This window comes from Bipolaris sorokiniana (genome assembly GCF_000338995.1).
Source record: "Bipolaris sorokiniana ND90Pr unplaced genomic scaffold COCSAscaffold_1, whole genome shotgun sequence".
In the NCBI taxonomy this organism is placed as follows: domain Eukaryota; kingdom Fungi; phylum Ascomycota; class Dothideomycetes; order Pleosporales; family Pleosporaceae; genus Bipolaris; species Bipolaris sorokiniana.
In genome coordinates, this window is record NW_006911895.1 from 2,090,109 (window position 1) to 2,110,988 (window position 20,880).

The following is a 20,880-nucleotide window of genomic DNA, read 5'->3' on the forward strand; positions in this document are numbered from 1 at the left end:
TAAGCGAGAATGTTGTAACAGGTGTTCGAGACTGCTACTAGCGCTTGACATTTTGCCAGCCGCCATGCTCGACATTGTGGATTTGTGAACCTGTCATTAATCCTCTGCGTGCAGTTTTGAGGTCGCAAGTGGGTAGGACTTATAGTACATTGTGATATTATCGGCGCTTGCTTGCATCGCAAAATTACTTGTTCGCATTCGTGTTCAACAAAATGCTCGTGTCGTGCATAACCCCATGTTGCACAAAACCAAAGGTGGGGTAAATCACCAAACCACAATAGGAGCAGACATGCTTGTTATCGCCCAAAGTTTCTACTACGCATCTGTCATCACCCAGCTTCTTCTCATCTTTTCCGTCTCCATCAAAGGTCGCGATGCATCCTCGGCGGCTACGTATCCCATCTCTTAGCTCCTTACCAAACAAGCATTGTCAATGAACCATCAATAACAAACAAAAGAAAATCCCAACCGCCGGGAACACGGTAAGTTGGCCGTGCACACGTGCCTTATCCCCCGTACCGTTCCTCCGCAATTCCGTATCTTGGTATCCTTTTACTTTTGCGTCTATCTGTTTGATTGAAAGCAATGACACTGCAAACAATTTAATCTCCGAAAAAGTACAGGACATGTCTATCAAACATCAAAACAACTAATGTCCCTCCCGTCCTGCAGGAGTTAACAGCGGCCTTAGTTTCTTTTCCGGCTCTCGCCTTTCTTTCCCCCAGGTTCTTCCCCGCGCACTGGGGCGTTCTTAGGTGCAGATGTTTTCATTTCCTGAGTTCCGTAGCACATGGGGCGCAGGCACACCAGCCACCAAAAAGGGCAAGAACAGCCAGATAAAGTTCAAACAAACAAACGGCAACCGCAACGACATGACCGGTTCATCTCGGCACTCCGTTGCACTTGCTCCCCCACCTTTCTCCTCATAACCCTCTCTTGCCTCTGCTTTCCCCCTTTCCTCCTCAACCACAAAACACCATCACTGCCCAACCCAATTTCTTCTCGCCCACCCACTCGCTACACTGAAACCCTCCACTTCTCGTACTCTGCTGGCGCTGCTGCAGTTGTTTGCGCGCGCGTGTCGGGCGAAAAGAACCAGGTAGCGCCGAACGTACCGTTTGGTTCAAATGTTTCAAGTACAATGAGATGGGGGTCCACGCCCCGCACACCTTGTTCCGAATGATGCCAAACAAAGGTTGCTTCGCATCCATGTATCCGCCTTTGTCCTCCCCGCAATCCCGCAACGGCTATCGCTAATGTGGCTTGGGGACTCGTGAGGGCTTAATTTGCTGGACTGACGATGGTCGTGTTTGTTCGCCTGTCTTCCCGCAGTGCCGGGTGAGGGTTTCTTGACATACTGCTTGATACACGCTATGTTCCTGACCTGCAACGGGTACTATACGATACACAGCGGCATCGCATCCTCCCCTCATCTACACACATCCACTGCATATGAACAAAGTGGGGAAACCCATCAAAATAGCGACACCAAAACAATCCTTCGTCGCGCGCGAGCCAAGTATAAAAAATAGCTATGAAACATTTCACACCGCACCAGTTCCTCCTCGCCCCGCCTTGACTTGCGCACAAAACAATCACCACTGGAATATGAGTTCATAGTAAACATAGGGCTCTACCTTCCTATTCAAACTTCTAGAATAATACGTACCGAGGTTCACCGCACCCTTCAGCCTCAGCATCAACCCGAAAAACCACAAACGGCGTTTCTTTCCTCTTTCCTCTTTCCTCTTTCCACATTTCTCGGCACGCACTACGCGATTCCCCGCATTTCCCGCAGACGCGAGACGGAACTCACCGTTATCGGAAGGCGGGTGCTCGCTAGAGCCCAATAAATCACCAAAAAATTTCGAAAAATCGTACGATTTTTGTGCTGTCAACTATGTAGTTACCATGTCCCCTTGTGGGAAGGGGGGATTTGTGAGCCCTTTTAGGTAATTAGGCATGTTGATCGCTCGGTATGAACAGAGGCAGTGCCGTGCCCTAATCGATTACTATAACTCGCTAACGTCAGGTTACCCTACTACTGTCATCGTTGCGCCAGCGATAGATTGCTACGTCAAGGTAGTATTCTTGCTTTTCTGGGGGCATCGTGTTTGTCCTCGGTTGTCCTGTTCCTGGTACTTCCGGTGAGCAAAAAAGAGAAGCAGAAGAGGAGGGTCCACACAAGTTGGGAAGGCATGAAAAGGGAGGTTTTCTCGGTGAATTAGTTACTTCCTCGTTGCATTCGACCTTTCCGTCTTGGATTCGAAATCTCCCACATGTTGCGCATGCGGTGGGAAGGAATCAAGGGTCCGCAAGATTAGGTATACGATCGCATTTCATGCGTCTATCTATCTTTCTCGTATCGACCATCTAGAAAGCCGCCTCCTTTTCCATGGCCTATGGCGTCAGCGTGGGTGGTGTGCGTGGTGTTTGCATTCTAGAAGGAGGCATGGTGTTCTTTTCGACCAAGCACACTGCCCCCCCCCCCCCGGCATACCCCTGTCCAAAAAAAGCCACCTCATTTTCGACTTACCGAACCATCGTGCACATCTCCCGTCCGCTGCTCCCTCACCCCCGATGTCATTGCCCAACGCACATCCCCAAACGCCACAGGCTGGTCCCCCCAAAATCTGACTCGCTGATACGGCGGATTATCTGCGGGAAAGCCAATTTCCCAGCCCATCAATGTGGCTGTCACTTGTTCCCTGTAACCAGGACACCGTTTCCATCGAACTCCGATCCTCCTTGATCCCCCTTGATCCTCCCACTCCAACGAGTCAATTCCCATGTCCCTCGCGCCCCGGTGCATCTACCAAGTCTGGATGCGGATCTGCACTCCGGCAGTCCTTGCGCCTTTGTCGGGTCTCTTTGGTGTCGCCCGTCTGCGACTCGACGTGTCGGGCGTCCATGTGGAGATTCAGGGTCTGAGCGCTTCAAGCGGCGTTTATGCGAACTGGGGTTGGAAGGACGTCAAGTGGAGACGGGGACACTCTTGTTTTCTTTTTGCTTTTCTTTGCGCTGGCTGGTGCCTTTAGTCTACAAGGCGCATAAATGTACATTCCTAACGACGTACGCGCGCGATGGATTGCAAGCCTTGTAAGGCTGATGGCTCGCGCCCATGATTTTTGCATGAACAAAGTATAGGTTCACCCCCATCAAGTCATCTTACCACGCATGTTGCTGTGGCGCTCTTCGGTCATATCCGATTGATTCTACTTAGAAAATTGCAGTCGACCGAAGCGTTAGGGAAAGAGGACCGACAATCCGTGACGTGTTTTGCACGTAGTAATCAGAGTTGGCTGTCCACGGTATGCATGCAAGGCATGGGCGGGGGGCATGTGGGCTTGCTGAACAAGGAGTCGTCAGGACTGTGTCACGGAGCTGCGTTGCCCGAATCCAATACACTATATGCTCATTGTCGGTACCGCACGGTGTGACGTTAGACCGATAGTAATGCCGCAAGAAACCCAAGGTGGCTGAGCATGTTCAAGTGGTCGTCATCATCATCAAGGATCTGACTCTGCCTGTACCGTCGCCGACGACGACTCGCAAGCAGTATGGTTATTCGGTTGCGAGCGTCTCCTATGCTCAGGGTCTTGCTCCCCCTTTCCATTGTTGTCCAGCGTCTTCACACCGCTCCTCTCAATATCCCTTCTCAGCTCAGCTTCCTGTCGCGGGTCCTCGGTACCTTTGGCATTGTACTCCTGGTCCATGCGGTGCATGAGCTCTTCGCCAGGTAATAATATACTTCGGTCAATTGCAAAAGGCAGACCTCGATGGCGACCACGAAGCATTGCAAATAGCAACACTACTTTGCTCAAACTGGCAAAGTCGCCGCAGAGGCTGTAGTTTTTACCCGGGACACCGAGGCTGAGGCCGACGGTGCCATATGCTGATGTGACTTCGAATAGTATAGAAAAGACGCTAAATCCGGGATCGGCATTTAAGATGTGACGTCTCTCGATGCAGCAGATTAGGAAGAAGACGAGAAATTGGAACCAGATGTCGTAGGCCAGTTGCTTCTGCAAGTGTGAAGCTACACCAGTAGCACTATTATCACTCTCTTCCAGCCCAATTGATCGTTCTTCGTACGTGTTCGTCTTCCTCAGTGTCAGTGTCATTGGATAAATCGAAATGTACCTAAGCAAACAAAGGAATAAATGTTAGCATAATCTATAAATATCATCCATCCGTGTTTGCAGCAAACTCACATGATGACAAGGTATGCAACCAGACATGCTGGAGCAAGAGAGCTCAAGGAGATAATATACGCTCCACTGGTCCTGAGTCCACTTGCCTGGAAGAGACCATCCAGAATACGTGTGCCAGTCGGAAGAGCCTCGACATCCGGCATACCGATATTGAGAATCTCAAAGCAAAGCCAGGCAGTGACATCAATCACGAACTGTGTGACGAACAAATACAGCGTCTCGCGAGCCGGAAAAAGATAAATGAAGCACCGCCGTGGATGCTGTAACAGAAAATCCATGGTACTCCTGAACCGCGACTGCCTGGGCGCCATCTTCTTCAACCCCCAAATCGTCGCGCGAAGAAAAATCGGAAACTGCGTTTGGCCTGCAAAAGCGACAGTCGCAGAGACGAGCAAGACATAGGAGTATCCGCTAAAAGGGATAAAGTTTGCGTTCAATATGTTCAGACCACCATTTGCAAACTCAGTGGCTGTTGCAAAGAAGCCCCACCAGCCCGGATTGATACCCTCGGGCTGGGCGGTGTATAGCACGTTCTTGATATTTTCCCTGTAAGCATAAGGGAGCAGGAAGGTGATGCCGAGTAGATACCAGAATATCTGGTAGCCGACCAGAATCAAGAGTAAAGCTTGTAGGGCGCGATACTCAACGCCTCCGAGTTCCATGCGATCCGCCTCGCTCAGGTCACGGAAGCGGCCCCTGGAATCCAAGTGCGGTTTGAAGGAGATGTAGTCGTGATGTTCGGGTTTTAGTTCTGTGGCGAAGAAGTCGATGAAGCGGTGGAAGAGGTTCTGTGCGAATTGCGTTTCCCAGGGTGTGGGCATGAAGCCGAAGCCTGTTTCGTAGTGGTAACTGCGTTGGCGAGATGCAGGTTTGATGTTCACTTTGGATGAGTCTTGGTTGTGGGATTGTTTGCCTTGGGATTGAGGGTCTTGAGATACTGTTGACCTTTGTCGTAGGCCTTTGTTGCTACTATTACTGCTTCTGTTGTTTTCAGCCTGATCTGACTGGTGATTTTGTTCAATATCCCGGACTAATCGTTGCATTGTGTGCGAGTGCTTTACGACATCTGCTAGTTTCTTGCGGAACAAAGCTCGTCTGATCAAAACTACGGCTGCGGAGACAAACGGTATGTTGCCGACCATCATGAGGATGGCAAAGGTGGCTTGTTGGTAACCAGATAGTGGGCCGAGATCGACCGGATTGAGACCTGTCTCGTCGTCAGTTGATGGATACAGCCAATTGGTATGACAGAGCTTGCCTGTTGTAGTCATAGCACTACAGCATAAGAACAATGCATCTGTGTACGTCATATGGGCACTACTCAGTTCTTTCGGTCCATCGGCACGACCTTGACCATACACAACCAGTGAGGAGACGAAGATGACGACAATAAAGTATAGCATGTGCGCGCGATAAAAGTTCAATCTGAACACCTCATTTTTCATATACTTGATGAAGTCGTCTTTCGCCTTCCGCGGGCTCTGTAGCTCTTCCAGCGGATCTGTCATGATTGATTCGTCCGTGTCGTCATGGCTGTCAAGTGGCCGCCAGAACGAACTCATAGTCGGCGGTCCAGATCAATTACCTTTGTACTGTCGCTCCAAGCTGCTATAGTTTGTTTCCGGCGTTGATATGTTTTTGTTTTTGTTGTTGGAAGGCTCTGTTGCTAACCTGCTGGGTTACGTTGATGATGTCACTCAATGTCACTTGCTGTAGCGTGTTTCCTAAGCGAATCAATAGCCGCCTGAGACAAGAGGCTTTTGTCGGTCATCAAGTCCCTAGTTGTTTGTGATTGGTTCATGTAATTGACTTTTGACACGTTGTAATTCGTGGCGTTCGCTTCTAGTGATGGTTTGTCGTAGTTTACTTCAACTTGCGCTGACAACCGATTCACACGTACTTCCTTAGTCCTCGATCTTCTGAGGATGGCGTGGCTGACAGAGTACTCTGTAAATATATTATATAGATTTTAAGAGATATAAATATGAACTAATTGTCCCAAATGCCTACATTTTTCTCTCCCAGAATATCCAGCCTCTACCAATAGAAGAAAATGTTTACGAAATCAACTACCAGAACTTGACATACCAGATATTATGAAGCATGTAGGCTGTTTAGCATCCCCAAGAACCACCTTTGCTTACCACACATCATTCACTTGCTAAAGTCGACAAGATACTTTAGTATATCGTACTTGTAGTCCGCATACGCCCCCTGTATTTTCTGAAATTCTTCCATCATACGTTTGGCCAGTTCACCTAGTACATTGTCCTGGTAAAAAAAACCTCACTTGCCCAACGGAAATCAGGAAAATTCAATCTAGAGCACCGATTCTCGGTGTCTTGGACCTGGCGCATGTATTCTGTAAGAAATTCTAAACGAGTGGCCGGATCACGCGCGAAGTTACTTCTTGGTGCCGCTTGAATTTGACTGTTTTTGTGCGGTAGGGATACGTGACGTGCGCGCTTTATGGCTCCCGAGATTGGGTGTTTGAGGAGGACTGGGTGATCATGTTGACATTCAACAGGTCCAATGAATACTAATTTGTTTTTTACCTAGTCATCAGGTCTTTTGTAAACAATGGATCGGTCCATTTCAGGAAACGCGGCTTTGTAGAGTATCAAGCGCAATTCCTGTGGGAGTCCGGATGAGTCGGTAAGACCGTTGTTCACAGCGAAGTTGCAGAATTTCTTCGTGGCCTGTGTTTGGGTCCCATCTTGCTTTAGATCGTTAAAGACTGTGTGATCGGGCTTTTCGCCAGCTTCGCCTTCATCTGCGCGGGTACCGTCAGTCTTGTGACATGATGATGTTGGTGTAGTTTCAGTCTTGCAAACCAACTTATGCGGGTTTCCTAAAGCTGTAGTTGTAGAGACATCCATGGCTAGAACGTTGACTATGAGGAGTTAGGTAGATCAGTCTTGACCGAGTTTTGGGAGGGGAAGTGTAGGTACCAGTGTGATTTTGCTGAGGAAGCAAGAGTGTTTGATGTTTGTAGAGAGAAGACTGAACAAGTTGTAGAAAGCACCGTCGGATTGTGAGGAAGGAAAGAAGCAACTGTGATTAGTGCCAGACTCAAGTAGGTAGAGTATCACTCAGAACGTAGTCAAGGTAAAGGACAATATAAGAGAAGAAGGTTAAGCCGCACAAGGAAGAAGACACACCATCGTGTCAAGCGGGTGACACAAGTGATACTATTACCAGGTAGCTTTCCCAGGCGTGTTTTTGTAAGAACAGTAAAATGGACATGCGCTGATTGGCCAGTGTAGCAAATCATTAGACTACCAAGACAGGAGTTTGCGCGAAGAATGCCCAATTAGGAAGTTATCCTCCCTCACTGTAATATTACCTGCAAACTGTTCAATCACATGTAAACATGTTCACATGCTCACTTAGATTAGGGCGTTCCACCCTATCATATCACCAACAATCACTTAATAAGAAACTCTATTCTTCTCACCGCTTACATCGCTAAACGTTCAAAAAAAGACAACCGATTATTCCAATCCTGCAAGCGCTTGTGCTTGTGCTTGCGTGCTACAAGCACCGGATAAGCAAATGCGCAAAGTGGAGAGAAAAAAAGCACCACCAAGTGGAGTTGTTCTTCTCCGCCACACCAAAAACAGGTACCTGAACCCTGGCGCGGTTCGGTTCCATTCAAATGCGCGGCGCATTTCGCCTCCGGCAATAGTACGTATTGGGTAGCCCAGCCTAGCCCCAACCACTTGCGAACCGATGAACAGCAATCGCATTCAAATGCAAACGCCAGCAACTGCATCACGCGACGGGAAGAGAATGGACAGACACGAGGTATGTGTGTGTGTGTGTGTGTGTGTGTGTGTGCGCGACATAATTTATTTCTAGTCCGATCGGAATTCGGAATGACAAAGCAGCACAAGCTACATAGCAAGCGACGGGGTGTGGTGGGTGACTCGATCCTTTTCTCACACCGTCAGATAGGCGCCCTGTCAAAACGCTTGCACCCCGCAATGACGGCGGGCTAAGCCGCTCGTGGTTATGGGTCATGGGGACGGCGGCGGCGGCCGACTCAAGCAAATGCGACCGCGCATTCATGTTTGGCGATGTGACTGTTACCTCTCTCTTTTACTACCCAGCCTTCTTCTTTTCTCTTTCGCTCCCTCTTTTGCCCTTGAGATTAGCTACTAGCTACTAGCTACTGCTGGCTACTAGCTAGCGGAGCAATAGCATGCGAACACCGCAATCACCGCCGTCATGACAGAACACCGGCTACCAGTTAAGCAACTGGTTATTCTATGTACGTTTTTATTTGTTGGCAATGCTGCGTGCGTTTCTCTAATTCCTATGTGCTTGTCGCTGACCTTGTATGGTATTGTAGCAATATGCCGCTTTTCCGAGCCTATAGCCTTGACTTCGGTCTTCCCGTACGTCCCTGAACTTATGGAATCCTTTGGTATTCCCAAAAACGACATTGCGCGATGGGCTGGTATTTCTTCGTCGATATTTTCCCTCTGTCAGGCATTTACCGGTCTCTTCTGGGGCGCAGCATCGGATCGCTATGGCAGAAAGCCAATTATACTGTTTGGCCTGTTCAATACCATGTGGACGATGCTGTTATGGGGTTTTTCTGTCAATCTGCCCATGGCGTTGGTGGCGCGCGCTCTGGGGGGTCTTTCGAATGGAAATGTCGGCATCCTGCGAACGACCGTGGCAGAACTGTGTCCGTGGAAAGAGCTGCAGCCTAGGGCTTTCAGTGTGATGCCCCTCGTATGGACTGTGGGCGCAACATTTGGACCTACCCTCGGTGGTGCGCTTGCGAATCCGCTGGGCGTAGATCCGCGGAAACCACGAGGTACCGCATTTCTGGAAAGATTTCCCTACGTTTTGCCAAATATTGCCGCCGCCATATTCTTCACCATAGGGATTGTTGTTGGCTGGTTGTTTCTCCGGGAAACGCTGGAGAGCAAGAAGCACGAGCCGGATCTAGGACTGAGGGCCGGCGCCCGACTAACATATTTTGTCCGGAAACTGCTGCGTTTGAAGACGGAGGGAAAGGGTCTGGATGGCGAGAGTGAACCTCTTCTTGGCCGGCAAAAGGCAGTAGACGCTGAAGCAGCTACTTCGCCTCGCGTGAAGAAACAGAACAACAAGGAGAAGACGCCCTCAGTTCGAGATGCTCTGACGTTTCAAACATCAATGAACTTGGTTGTATATACGCTGCTAGCTCTGTACTGTCAAGCATACGATCAGGTAAGTTCATTTTACAAGTCGATCTACCACTGCTAACCACCTATAGCTGCTTCCAGTATTTATGCATCACCCTATCCAGCTCGACTCTGATCCCGCAGTCTCGCTCCCGCTCAAGTTTGCAGGGGGATTTGGTCTCGAGTCGCGCCGGATTGGTCTCATCTTTACCCTCTTTGCCATTACGAGCACACTATGCCAATTTCTGCTCTTCCCACCGATTGCTCGCCATCTTGGCGTGCTCCGTTGTCTCCGCATCGCCTTTATCATGTTCCCGATGGTGTTTTTTATGACGCCATTTTTGTCGCTTATTCAGGACCCGATTTCGCGGCAGATTGCGATGGTATTGCTGTTGGTGGTTAGAGGAGTCGCAGGTACATTTGCATTCCCGACGAGCACCATTATGCTCACGAATAGCGCGCCGAGTCTACGCGTGTTGGGAACGATTAATGGACTGGCCACAAGCTTCAGTGCTGTTGGCAGGGCGGCCGGGCCGACGCTGGCGGGCGGATTGTTCACGTGGGGCGTCAAACGCGGCTATGTGATTGTACCCTTTTGGACATTATCTATGATTGGATTTGCTGCGTGTATCCCGACATTATGGCTCGTGGAAGGAGAGGGGTTCGGTGAGGATTCCGACATTGACGACGAGGAAAACACCGTCGAGGTTGTGCAAGAGGAAGAGGAATGTGCGGTAGAAAATGGAAGGGCGTCGGTGCTACAGGATCGCGACGATGCAGTGCAGTCAGAGTCGGAGTTTGGAGATCTGGGCGAACCGCCGAACCTGCTGAGCCTCACGACGACACGATCGAGCTTTGGGATAGTATCAGACGATGAGGATGGCGGAGGAGAGCATGCGGCACAAAGATGGGTGGGGCATGGCCTGGAGCCGGCGAGAAGTCATTCACAAAGCAGGAGACGGGCAGTCCGAAGACGATCGTCAGTGCCTATCGGTATGGGCATCGGGTTCCGGCGATACAGCTCCAATCTCGGCAGCACGGGGATTGGAGGGGGAGGTGCGAGTTGGGGAGGTGCATAGAATGATGCATGTGGTGGTGGTGCATGGATTGATGGTTGGAGTTTGGCGTTTGATATAGTTCAGTGGGTCTTCCAGATTGTTGCCCGATGGGGCTAGGCGGGGTTACAGATGATTAGTTAGCTGCGGCTGACAATGAAACACGAGGACACAACAGATGGGGCAGCCCTAGAGGAGGGTAGCATAGCGTAACATGCACACGTACAATAGAGCGTATACAGCGTATAGAGGGACCTCGTTTACATGATGTACGATAAAGGGCATAGGCGGGACTCTGGTATGCATGAGCAACAAAGTCACACAGCTGCAGGCAGAAAAGCTTACGGAACTAGCGGCAGGTCTGGCGGTGGCGAGGATTCCGAGGGATCCTATGGCAGAGCATGGAAGGTCAGGCCTGTCCCGCGTTTCCAGCTGCAAGCGTAGGGGGGTTGGTGGGTAGCCTCAGGTTTAGGCGGGGCCCGAAGAGCGGTCCACCACCAGACGAACAGGAAAGGCGAGCTCCCAGCCCGGTGTTGCAGTTGCAGCATACCGTCACAGGGGCGCGTGTGAGCTGGCTGGAGCTCTGCCAGCGTGTCGCCGTTGCAGGATCGCGGGCATGCGTGTGTACATATGGGTGCAGTTTGTCATCTGGCCGAGTGCCAGTATGTATGCAGTGTCCAAACTGTGCAGCTGCCGTGGCGGTCAGAAGCGACCCAGATTTTGCGCCATGTGGAAAGATACGAGTTCACGCCCACCAACGGGGCACCGGTGTTGCTGTAAATAGCACACGCCGCCTGCATCACACAAGACGTGTTGGCATTAGCGTGCTGGCGGCAGATCGGCCATGGGCAGCCAGCCTGAATGCAGCAACGTGACCTCCGACCGACATGGCTGGCTGCTGCAGCCATACAAATGCACACAAACACAACCTGATAGACATTGGCCGACCTCCCCGGTCTGGCGCTGCTGATAATCGCCATGCTCGCAACTTGCTTTTGCCATTGCTAGACTCCTCGCCTGCGACCACCGACGACTGACGCAGACATCGACGCGGACCATGGCTTCCAAGCCTACTTGACCCGAGCCCTGCCACCATACCCCTCGACTAATCCTCACCACCCCTCCCCCATTGTCGGCTTAGGCACGCTGCAACGGGGCCTACCATGGTGGGTATGCCCGACCATCTCCACAGCTCCGTTCCCACGACGACGACGACGACGACTGCGACTGCGACTGCGACTGCGACTGCGACTGCGACTACGACTGCGACTGCGACGACCAGGACCAAGACGACGGGGCTGCCAGGCGCTCAGGGCAGAGCAAAGGCAGTCGCCTTCACTGCCAATGACGCCACCACCCAGCCAGGTCGGGCGGCATATCAACAACGTGCCCTCGCGGCCTCTATAAGCTCGGAAGACTCGGGCGACGATGACCTCCTGCACACGTTGCTCTCGGCCTCTTCCATTGTCAACACCGACGCCCTCTCGTCCTCGGGTCACTCGACGGCCATGACCTCGGCCACCACTTATGACGACCGACCCAGCCCTGAGACGCCACCCACAACCCTACCGTGTGCTCACCCTACCCTCTCACTCCTCGAACTCGTCTCCAACACAGCATCGTCTTCTGCCCTGCCCGACAGCTTTGACGTCAACGTCTCGCGCAAGGGCGGATTCGTGGCCGTCTACTCTGCCTCGAATCTGTTTCTGATAAAGACTCTTGAGCTGCCACGATTGTGGGCCCGGACGCTGCAAGTCAAACGCAAGCCCATTGCCATTGACATTACCGAAGATGGCTTCCTCCTGTCGGTCCTGTCGCGACCCTCCCAAGTCGACCTCTACGAGATACATGGCGAGGGAACCGACCAGATCAAGAAGAGGCGGACCATCATGCTGGTACACGAGGCTAGCTCCATTGTCGTCTCCCCAGATGCACGCATACTCATAACGGGGAATAAATTCGGCATCGAAGTTATAGCTATTGGTCCTGAAGTACCTGAAACTCTGCGACGTACGCTCTCGGGACCTGCAGGGGATGCGCTGGAATTCTCAGATGATGGGAGGACTCTGCTCATCACGGGATATGCGAGAAAGTCGGATGGGTCTGCCTTGTTTGTTCTGCCTGGCTTGTACGACGGGCCCCTCACCGAGGAGGGGGAGCCAATACCACAACCACCCGAAGCCGCATGGACGGGCTCGGTCCTGTTTCCAGAGACAGCAAGGATAGCGCGTCAGGCTACACTTCTTCCAGACGCGGACACTGGCACATTTAACGAACTGTTTGCCTTTAACGCCGAAGAGGATTCTTGGGGCATCTACGACATTGCCTGCCAGCGCTTCACACAGAGGAAAATGTTTCTTCCCGACCACCAACGTTGGACGCGTTCGGAATTTGTCGACGACGCCATGCCTGCGGTATCACCCAATGCTGACCTCGCAGCTGTCGCTCTACGCATCCAGGGCACGACCAATATATGGATCTACCAAGTCCCCGGCTGGGAATACCAACCCAAGGAAAAGTCGAAACAGGAAGCTCCGATTCAGCCCTGCTTTTGTATCCCGATACCCAATGGCGATGCGGGGACGTTGCAAGAGATTTGCGTGCTGAGATGGGTCAGGCTGAACGCCAATGTCCAACGACTCGTGGCTGTTGGAAATTCGAGCACAGTGCCTGACGAGAACGAGGTCCTTGGCGCGTCTTTGGGATCAAACGGAGTACTTATTGTTCTCGATTTCGACAAGACGAAACCTCTTGGAAGTGTTCCGCCAACACCACTGAAGACAGAGTATGACCTCGATCCGCTGTGTCCTGGGGAGATGCTACCAGAGGGGTCGATTGACTTTGACCGCGAGGTTGAATTGGTACGGACCAGAACCATTGCCCAACGTAGGGCTCAGGACCGCAGCGAATCGGTATCGCGGAGAAACTCGAGAATTGGATCCACGCCTATACAACGTGCAAATACTTCTGCTGCGAATCAGAACGCGCCGCGGCCGGTAATAATAACCGACGAGTCTGAAGAGTTGACGCCAGAGGAGGCACAGGCTCTGTTTGAAATTCCATATGACAACCAGCAGCCGAGGTCGCAGATGTCGCTAGCTAGAGCTGCTACTGTGGCTGCCGTATCTCCTGCCAACCGACGGCATCTACGGTCCTTGCCGTATAGGCCCCTGGAGTACCGTCGTGCAGATGGACACCGAGAGTTACCTCACGAGAGTGACGCGGATAATTGGGTGCCACCACCACCAGCATACACAGCTACAGCGGCGGCGGCACAAAGCGTTAGCTTGAGCCATCCTGATGCGCCTCCAGTGCCACGAGCGCCTAGTGTACTGTCATCGTCCTCCATGCCTCCCGCCTCCACATTACCGAATACGTCTGTACGCATTTCACAGGTGCCTATGCATCTGTACCAGCAACGCCAGCAATCCATCTTGAGTAACACATCCTTTGCCCCAGACCAGGAAAGAGGCCGCAGACCAACTCTCATCCATCCATCTACGTATCCTGCACCGCACCCCTCGGACCCAATGCAAAGTCGACGGAGTTCGTCAGTACGCCCCTCAGCAGGTCAAGTGCCATACTCCGCACATCCGGCGCCTTCGACATCCACATACAGGTCTCCTCACCAAACTCCAGTAAGGAATCCGGTCTCAGAACACGTCAACCGCGATCTCTACTCGCCTCCTTCGGTATCATCATCCGACCCAGCAAACACAGGCTCCCGCCGCGTCTCCGCACCACACATACAACGCCGGCCTGTTCCACAAAATGCTTCTGTTCCTGCTCCCTACTCCAATTTTTCTCCATCAGCATTGAGACCAAGCGTAGACCCAAGAATGGCCGCTCTGCCACCGCTAATACCGCCGACAACTCCCCACCAGCGGTTCGCGTCTCCCCACCAACTCCCCACCAGCGCGCCCCCGCTTGCCAACCATGCAGCCAGTTTCTCACACCGAGCCGCAGTAGCGCAGACGCGAGGACAGTCGCTGAGTGCACGGGGTGGTGGCTCGAGAATGGACACTCGTCAAAATGCAGATTCAGAAGGAAGAGATAACGGAAAGAAGGCAAAGAGGAGGACGCATTGTGTCATTATGTGATAAGTTTTAGAGGGTGCGCGATGGGGAGTAGATGTATATATCGAGGTTTTGCAAAGTGAAGGAGGCATGCAAGTAAAGTATCATGACTGATGGATAGAACGGTTTTTTATTTTCGGTTGTTTATGTATATACCCATATCTTGAGCTCTTGTTTTCTTCTTTTTTTTTGCTGCATTGCTTTGTTGTTAGATGGGATGATAGTTATGCATTGTTTGGCGTGGGGGGTGGAGTGCATTGGGCGTGATAGAGGAGATGTGTTACAGCGCATGACTAAGTACCCTGTGTGGTGTGCTTACTCGACGACGGAATGGAGTGAGAGAGAGAGAGAGAGAGAGAGAGAGAGAATTTATACGTTAGATACCCTTTATTCCCATTTTGTGGGAAAGTAGAATACATGCATTTTTCTGGGGGAGATCAACAACGCTTGCTTTTTTTGTTTTGTTTTTTTGCTGAGCAACGTGCATGCGGGGAAAGACGATGAAACGACGTGAGGAGTTTTTCTTCTTCCGTTTCTATTCTGGAGCTGGATTGCAAAGCAGGAAAAAAAGCAAAAATTGGGTTGGGTTGGGTTGGGGGGGTCCATAGTTGCAGAAAGAGGGTTGTGGAGCTCGGTCACAAAAGCAAATACGAGGCTTAACTGCACATCTTCAAACGACAATGTCACAAGTGGCACTCAGAAGACTCTCAGTTTATGCAATCAGCCAAAAGCTAATATATTTCTGTCGATATCCACAACAGCGTGTGATGTTCAAATCAACAACGCAGAGCGACACCATCCCACCAGAACGAGAAAGCCAATAATAAACACGAGTGGTATAAGCGATCATTCCATTAACCAAAGAATTTTTCCCTTTTGCTAGTCAACGAACACAGCGGGTACTAGCAACCTCATCTTTCGCAACCTCGAGGCAACAATTGAAGGAGAGAAAAAAAGCGAAGATGCTTAGAGCATGAAGGCAACGACGGCGGCAGCAGCACCGACGAGGCCGAGACCAGCGGAGAGACCAGCAGCGGCGTTGGTGGTCTGCTCGGGAAGAGGAGGAGTGGTGCTGTTACCGCCAGTGGGCTTGGGGACAGTGCCGTTGGGGTAGAGGCCACCGGTACCGACGGCCGCAGGGGCAGAAGCCATGGTAGTGGGGTAAGGAGCAACAGAGGCGACCGAAGAAGGCGCAACGGGAGTGTGGGCAGGGTAACCAGCGGGAGCAGACGAAGCAGGGTAACCTGCTGCGGGCGCAGATGAAGGCGCAACGGAAGGAACAGCAGACGAAGGCGCAACGGAAGGAGCAGCAGACGAAGAGACGGTACCGCACTTGCCGGCGGAGATACCGAACTGGGTGCTGTACTGGTACTGGCCGGTCACATCGTCGATGATCTGGAGTCCGTAGCCCTGGTTGGCCTCGGTGATGGGGAGGTCAGCGGCGGGGGTCCAGGTCAGGCTGCCGCTGTTCTTGATGCCCTCGGCGAGAGAAGGTCCGAACTTGACAACGTTGGTGGCAGGGCCCTTGAGGAGGAGGACCGAGACCGAGTTGGGGGTGGTGGGCTCCCAGGTGATGGTGAAGGGCTCGCACTTGGGGACAACCTAAGGGGCGACGAGTCAGTTTTTCTGTTTGTTTGTGTGTTTTGGATTTGTATGGAAAAACGTACCTCGTTCAAGGGACGGGTGATGGGGTTACCCTTTGGGTCACCGACGGCAGGGTGGATCTGGGCGGCGGCGAAGCCAGCGAAGATGGAGACAATGGTAGCCTTGGAGTACATGGTGTTTGTTTGGTTTTTGGTTGTGTGGGTATTAGATTATCGCTGGGATATCGAAGGAATATTATGTAGCTTTACAAAAGCAAAGATTGGGTAAAGAGTGACGACTGTGGGAGGAGTTTCTTAAAGAAAGGCTGAAGCAACGAATGTCTTCTGAAGGCTGCAGTAATATACTGTAGGATGGGAGGAAAGAGAAGAAACGCGACTGAGGCGGCACGGCATGCGCATTCTTATTGAGAGCGGCCCCCAAACGGTCCTATGCAGGGATAGAGGAATTGGCTAGTGCTGACAGGAGATTGGACAGAACTTTGTGCACGTCGGCACTACTCTTGCTTCGTACCTGAATTTGTCCCGCTAGGCCTGAAGAGCATCTCATCTGAGCGCCTGGAGCCAATGGCGCCCCGCTGGGAAATTGCAGCCAGGTCATGTTGGAGACAGCCAGGAGGGTTGGTGGCGGAACCGGTGAGGTGCCTGGCCCTGCTCGCACGGCCTATTTCTGGAGATTGAAGCCTGGAAGTGGTGCATCGGAAGGACGCCTGAAGGGAAAACAAAGGAGCTCCGCGCCGCCATGCCCGTTTACTCGTCTGCCAACCTGCGGGAGATGAGCGCACGCGCGCGAAGCATCTGACGACGACGACGACGACTAGGATGCCATAGCACAATTAACTGACGCTATCGACATCGTATCTGCCGTGGGCCTCAATTCGATATGTCTGTGTGTATATAGCATACTGTGTACATACATACATACATACATACATACATACATACATACATACATAGGTGCGATATATGCGCGCGCGCTCCCCCCCTTGTGTGCGACCACTCACCGCCCGCAATTTGACAGCTTTACTAGCCTCAGGAACAGTCATGCAGACTACCGCCAGCACTGCCCCTTGCCCCTCTCTTAGGCCGCCCTCTAAAAAAGGAGAGCATTGCGCTTGGCGCCCTCCGTCGTCTTGCATCATCCTCATCTCTGACAAGCGACCTGCACCCGTCATAACCATCCATTGCATCCTCCACCGACGACCAGGCCTTGCGCTTGTCTGGCCACAATAAGCCCGCAAATTACCGCCGTCCGCCGACTCCTCCAATGGTCATCGCCGTCAAAACTAACCATGCTGCGACTCCACACTGCGACACGGACATTTGCTCTTGTTTCAGTATGCTTGTTGGGATTCAATTCATCTTTAGAATTCGACTAACTAGGCTGCTAAATTCATGTCATATGTACAATGCGCCGACTACAGCTCTCTTGGCCCATCTTCACAATCAGGGGGCCAACATCCTAGAAACAACTTACTCGTAACCAGCTCCTGAAACCGTGACATTCGTGCGCCAGGTAAACTCTGTACTTAAAGCTTGCAAGGTGGGGCCCCGGGTGGAAAACGAGTGAACGCGTCGGGGTATCTTCGAAGCGGAATGGGATTCATAACATCGTCATCTCGTCATCTCTCGTCAGTGCGCAGCTCGCACATCTCTCTTGCCCATGGAGCGGGCTTCGTGTGCAGATCATCGTGCAACAGCAGCGGAGAATAGCAAACTATCTGCGCACTACCTAAATGCCAAACTGCTTACTTAGTTGCACTGGCCAGGGACTGGTGGCTGTCAGCTTCAGGCTCATACAATGTCAAAACAAATGCAAACAAGGGGTCGCGTTACTCACACTTTCGCGAGGTCAGTGGCTGTGGGAAGACGCCGTTGGCTAGCAAAGCCTTCATATCCCACTCTGGCGAGCTCTCCGTCTTCCAGGTCCAGAAAATCCATCCGTTGGCCATCTCGAAACCATCAAGCTGTGCCTCAATGTAGCGTCGCATGCCCGTCTTGTAGTCTTCCGAAAGGTTGGCAACAGTGCCGGTATACTTGCCGTCGCAGCTGCCGACCCTGGAGCTTCCGTCAAGAGTGCCGTCGTAACGCGCGCCCTTGTCCTTGCCGTTCAACCACTTGGTGCAGTCGGTCATGGCACCAGTCCACTCTCCGGAAATAGTCCATTTGCCGGTCGATGCCATTTGCCTACCAAAGCCGCAAGCAGTCTTGACATGGTCGTCGACGCTCATGGCAACGGCCGAGTTGTCGAAGATTTCGTAGTGGTGAGTGTCGAGAAGCAAGTTCCACATGCCGCTACCCCACTGGTTCCACGAAGTCACGCCTTGGAAGGCATCGTGGAACGTCACAGCAACACCAGAGTCTCGGAGGTTACCCCAGCCATCCATGTAGAATTGTCGGACAGTGTTCATGTCCAGGGCCGGACCCAGAGGCTCGTTTAGGAGCTGGATAGCGGCGACAGCAGGGTGTGATGCATGATCGTCGCGGAGCTTGTTCAGCACTTTCTTGGTGTAGTCGACTGAGTCGCCTTGAGTCCAGCTAACCGAGCCGCGCTTGCCCGAGTTGTCGAAGCCGTTCTGCGACCCGGGTGCGCCATGGAGATCGATCATGACCTTGAGACCTGCGGCTCCGGCCCAGTCAAGGGCTTCACCAAACTTGTCGTAGGCTCCAGCAATGTATGGCATATCGTCACGTGGAAGTACGCTCCACCAGCCAATTGGAATTCGGACCATGTTGAGACCGGCGGCAGCCATCTGCTTGAAGTCATCCTGAGTATACCATGTGTTCCAGTGGTTTTGCAGCATGGACTTTGCCGCGTCCCTGCCCATTGCTCCAGCAAGCGTGTATTCATCAATTGCGCCGTTGCCTTCGAAGATGCTGGGAGTGATCCAGGGTTCAAGCACAAACCAGCCACCAGTGTTGACTCCGCGGACTTTTTGCCCACCAAAGTCAAATGATGGTGTTCGGTAACCTTGAGATTGTCGTTTCACAGATTCCAGTGGAGATGCGTTTGTGCTCATAGCGAGCAGACCAATGGCCGCTGCAGTAGTCCAACGTCCGACCATGATGAGATAGATTGTGTTACTCAACTGATTGAAGGCTCAAAGAGATAGCACTTGTAATAGATGAGGATAGAAGAAGGTTGTTTGCTTGGTGTGCTTGAGTTTCGAGTTGAACAAAGCCTCCAGACCGGGGAATCAAGTTGGCTTTAAACCACAACATCAAGACCCGGGCATAGGCCAACACAGCACTCAGTTTGCCCCAATTTTCTCTTCAGTCACACTCACGTAACAGGCATGTGTTTGGTTCTGCTCCAAGACGTAGTGGTGATCCTCACTTCGCGGAGAACTATCCTAGCTAGCGGGAGTAGCCATCCTAGACGCCTTCAGAGCGGTGTCGACCGAGGCGTCTGGGAAGTGACTAACCGTAGTCTGACCAGCGAATGGAAACTTGGCCATGCCTGAACAATGTGTACATCGCTACTCGTTCGGAGGTAGAGGTTCGGTTGGCAATTGACGTGGTGACGCAAGGGCTTGGAAGAAGAAGCGTGAGAAAGCCACGCCCGACTGTCGGACTAACCAATGCAGGAAGCTGTCGTGGATTCAAGCTGCGCAAAAATCGGGTCTCCTAGGCCTCGGCCATGATTAACAAGAAGCGTAAGATCTGGGGTCATGTGCAATCAGGAGGTAAGGCGACAGAGCCACTCTTGGCAGAGGTTGTAGGTGGACCTCAGGTACATGGTACTGATTGGCTGCGGGTGTAATGGCGATGATGTGGGGATCGGCGAGTTGCAGCCACTTAGATGCCGACATGGTGCTCACGGGTTACAGTCAAGCTGCCGAGAAGCTTCCAAGAAGGCGCAAAGAGCTTTGGTGCAATGCTGAAGCTGGGTGGCGGATTGCCTGGCCTAGTGTAGTAGTGGTAGTCGTGGCAGTAGTACATAGTAGTAAACTGGCACTACAGCAGTTGTACATACTGTACATAGTCGCGTGAGACTCTGGTACCGTACTTTGAACTCGGAATTTGTACCGACCACATGTCACCGAGCCTATTCACCGTTAGGACTGCTGCAATGTCATGCACCGCTCCCTGCATGCTACAGTCAGCGTTCCGAGGAAAAGAACAAAGCATGGCCTTCTCTTTGCACTTGGGCGCCTCCTTGCCCTCATGATCTGCAAAGCACGGGAGCCCAAACAGTAAATACCCTTTCTGCCGAGCCAAAGATCTGCGAGGCCTCCAGTCCTTACAGTGAGGGGCATTAAGTAAGCATGGTAGCATTGTCTGATTCAGGACGCCCCGTGAGGACTGATCGTTCCCGCATTGGGGTGTAAACTGCGTTTGTGGTGTTTGCCTCTGAGCCGCCTAGGATCTCGGATAAAGAAGCGCATAGTAGTAGTTGGTTGCACCAGAGCAGCCACAATGAGGAGGAGTGCTTCCGCGACGTCACCATGGCCTTACCATTTGCCTTGTTAATCCTGAATTGCCGACCCGTTCTTCCTGCATGTCACGAGAGCCGATTTCCAAACACCGGACGTACATATATATGCAGCTTGCCTACCGTCGTCTCTGGCATGTTCTGGTTCGGCGGGAATGAACGTGCGACGGCGCGAGAGCTTCAAAGCTTGGTACATATATGCGGGGAGATGCACGACAACTGTTCTAGCGCTGCCGTCCGTTGGGGTTAGATCAAGCAGCACGTCATCCCCGTGAGCCTGTGACCGCGAAAGTCTTTTCACGCCTGCTTAGCGGGCGCG

The 20,880-nt window shown here is 52.1% G+C and overlaps 5 protein-coding genes across 5 annotated transcripts; 2 read left to right on the forward strand and 3 right to left on the reverse strand.

The window, feature by feature from the left end:
* Positions 1-3,509: 3,509 nt before the first annotated feature.
* COCSADRAFT_155870 (uncharacterized protein) lies at positions 3,510-5,722 on the reverse strand (the record flags this gene model as incomplete). Its single annotated transcript, XM_007696774.1, has 2 exons — positions 3,510-4,143; positions 4,215-5,722. 2 exons carry the CDS (start codon positions 5,720-5,722, stop codon positions 3,510-3,512), a joined length of 2,142 nt encoding a protein of 713 aa, XP_007694964.1.
* A 2,586-nt stretch (positions 5,723-8,308) lies between these two features.
* COCSADRAFT_32400 (uncharacterized protein) lies at positions 8,309-10,703 on the forward strand. The gene is made up of 3 exons (XM_007696092.1): positions 8,309-8,473; positions 8,550-9,440; positions 9,487-10,703. The coding sequence occupies exons 2-3, from the start codon at positions 8,631-8,633 to the stop codon at positions 10,471-10,473; spliced, it is 1,797 nt and encodes a 598-aa protein (XP_007694282.1). The 5' UTR covers positions 8,309-8,473; positions 8,550-8,630; the 3' UTR covers positions 10,474-10,703.
* Positions 10,704-11,381: 678 nt separating this feature from the next.
* On the forward strand, positions 11,382-14,971 carry COCSADRAFT_32402 (uncharacterized protein). Its single transcript, XM_007696093.1, has one exon. The coding sequence runs from the start codon at positions 11,613-11,615 to the stop codon at positions 14,547-14,549; it is 2,937 nt and encodes a 978-aa protein (XP_007694283.1). The 5' UTR covers positions 11,382-11,612; the 3' UTR covers positions 14,550-14,971.
* Positions 14,972-15,102: 131 nt separating this feature from the next.
* On the reverse strand, positions 15,103-16,589 carry COCSADRAFT_32403 (uncharacterized protein). The gene is made up of 2 exons (XM_007696094.1): positions 16,193-16,589; positions 15,103-16,127 (listed from the first exon to the last, which is right to left on the reverse strand). Exons 1-2 carry the CDS (start codon positions 16,301-16,303, stop codon positions 15,492-15,494), a joined length of 747 nt encoding a protein of 248 aa, XP_007694284.1. The 5' UTR covers positions 16,304-16,589; the 3' UTR covers positions 15,103-15,491.
* Positions 16,590-17,436: 847 nt separating this feature from the next.
* COCSADRAFT_177419 (glycoside hydrolase family 5 protein) lies at positions 17,437-19,191 on the reverse strand (the record flags this gene model as incomplete). Its single annotated transcript, XM_007696775.1, has 2 exons — positions 17,437-17,898; positions 17,967-19,191. The coding sequence occupies 2 exons, from the start codon at positions 19,189-19,191 to the stop codon at positions 17,879-17,881; spliced, it is 1,245 nt and encodes a 414-aa protein (XP_007694965.1). The 3' UTR covers positions 17,437-17,878.
* Between the last annotated feature and the right edge of the window lie 1,689 nt (positions 19,192-20,880).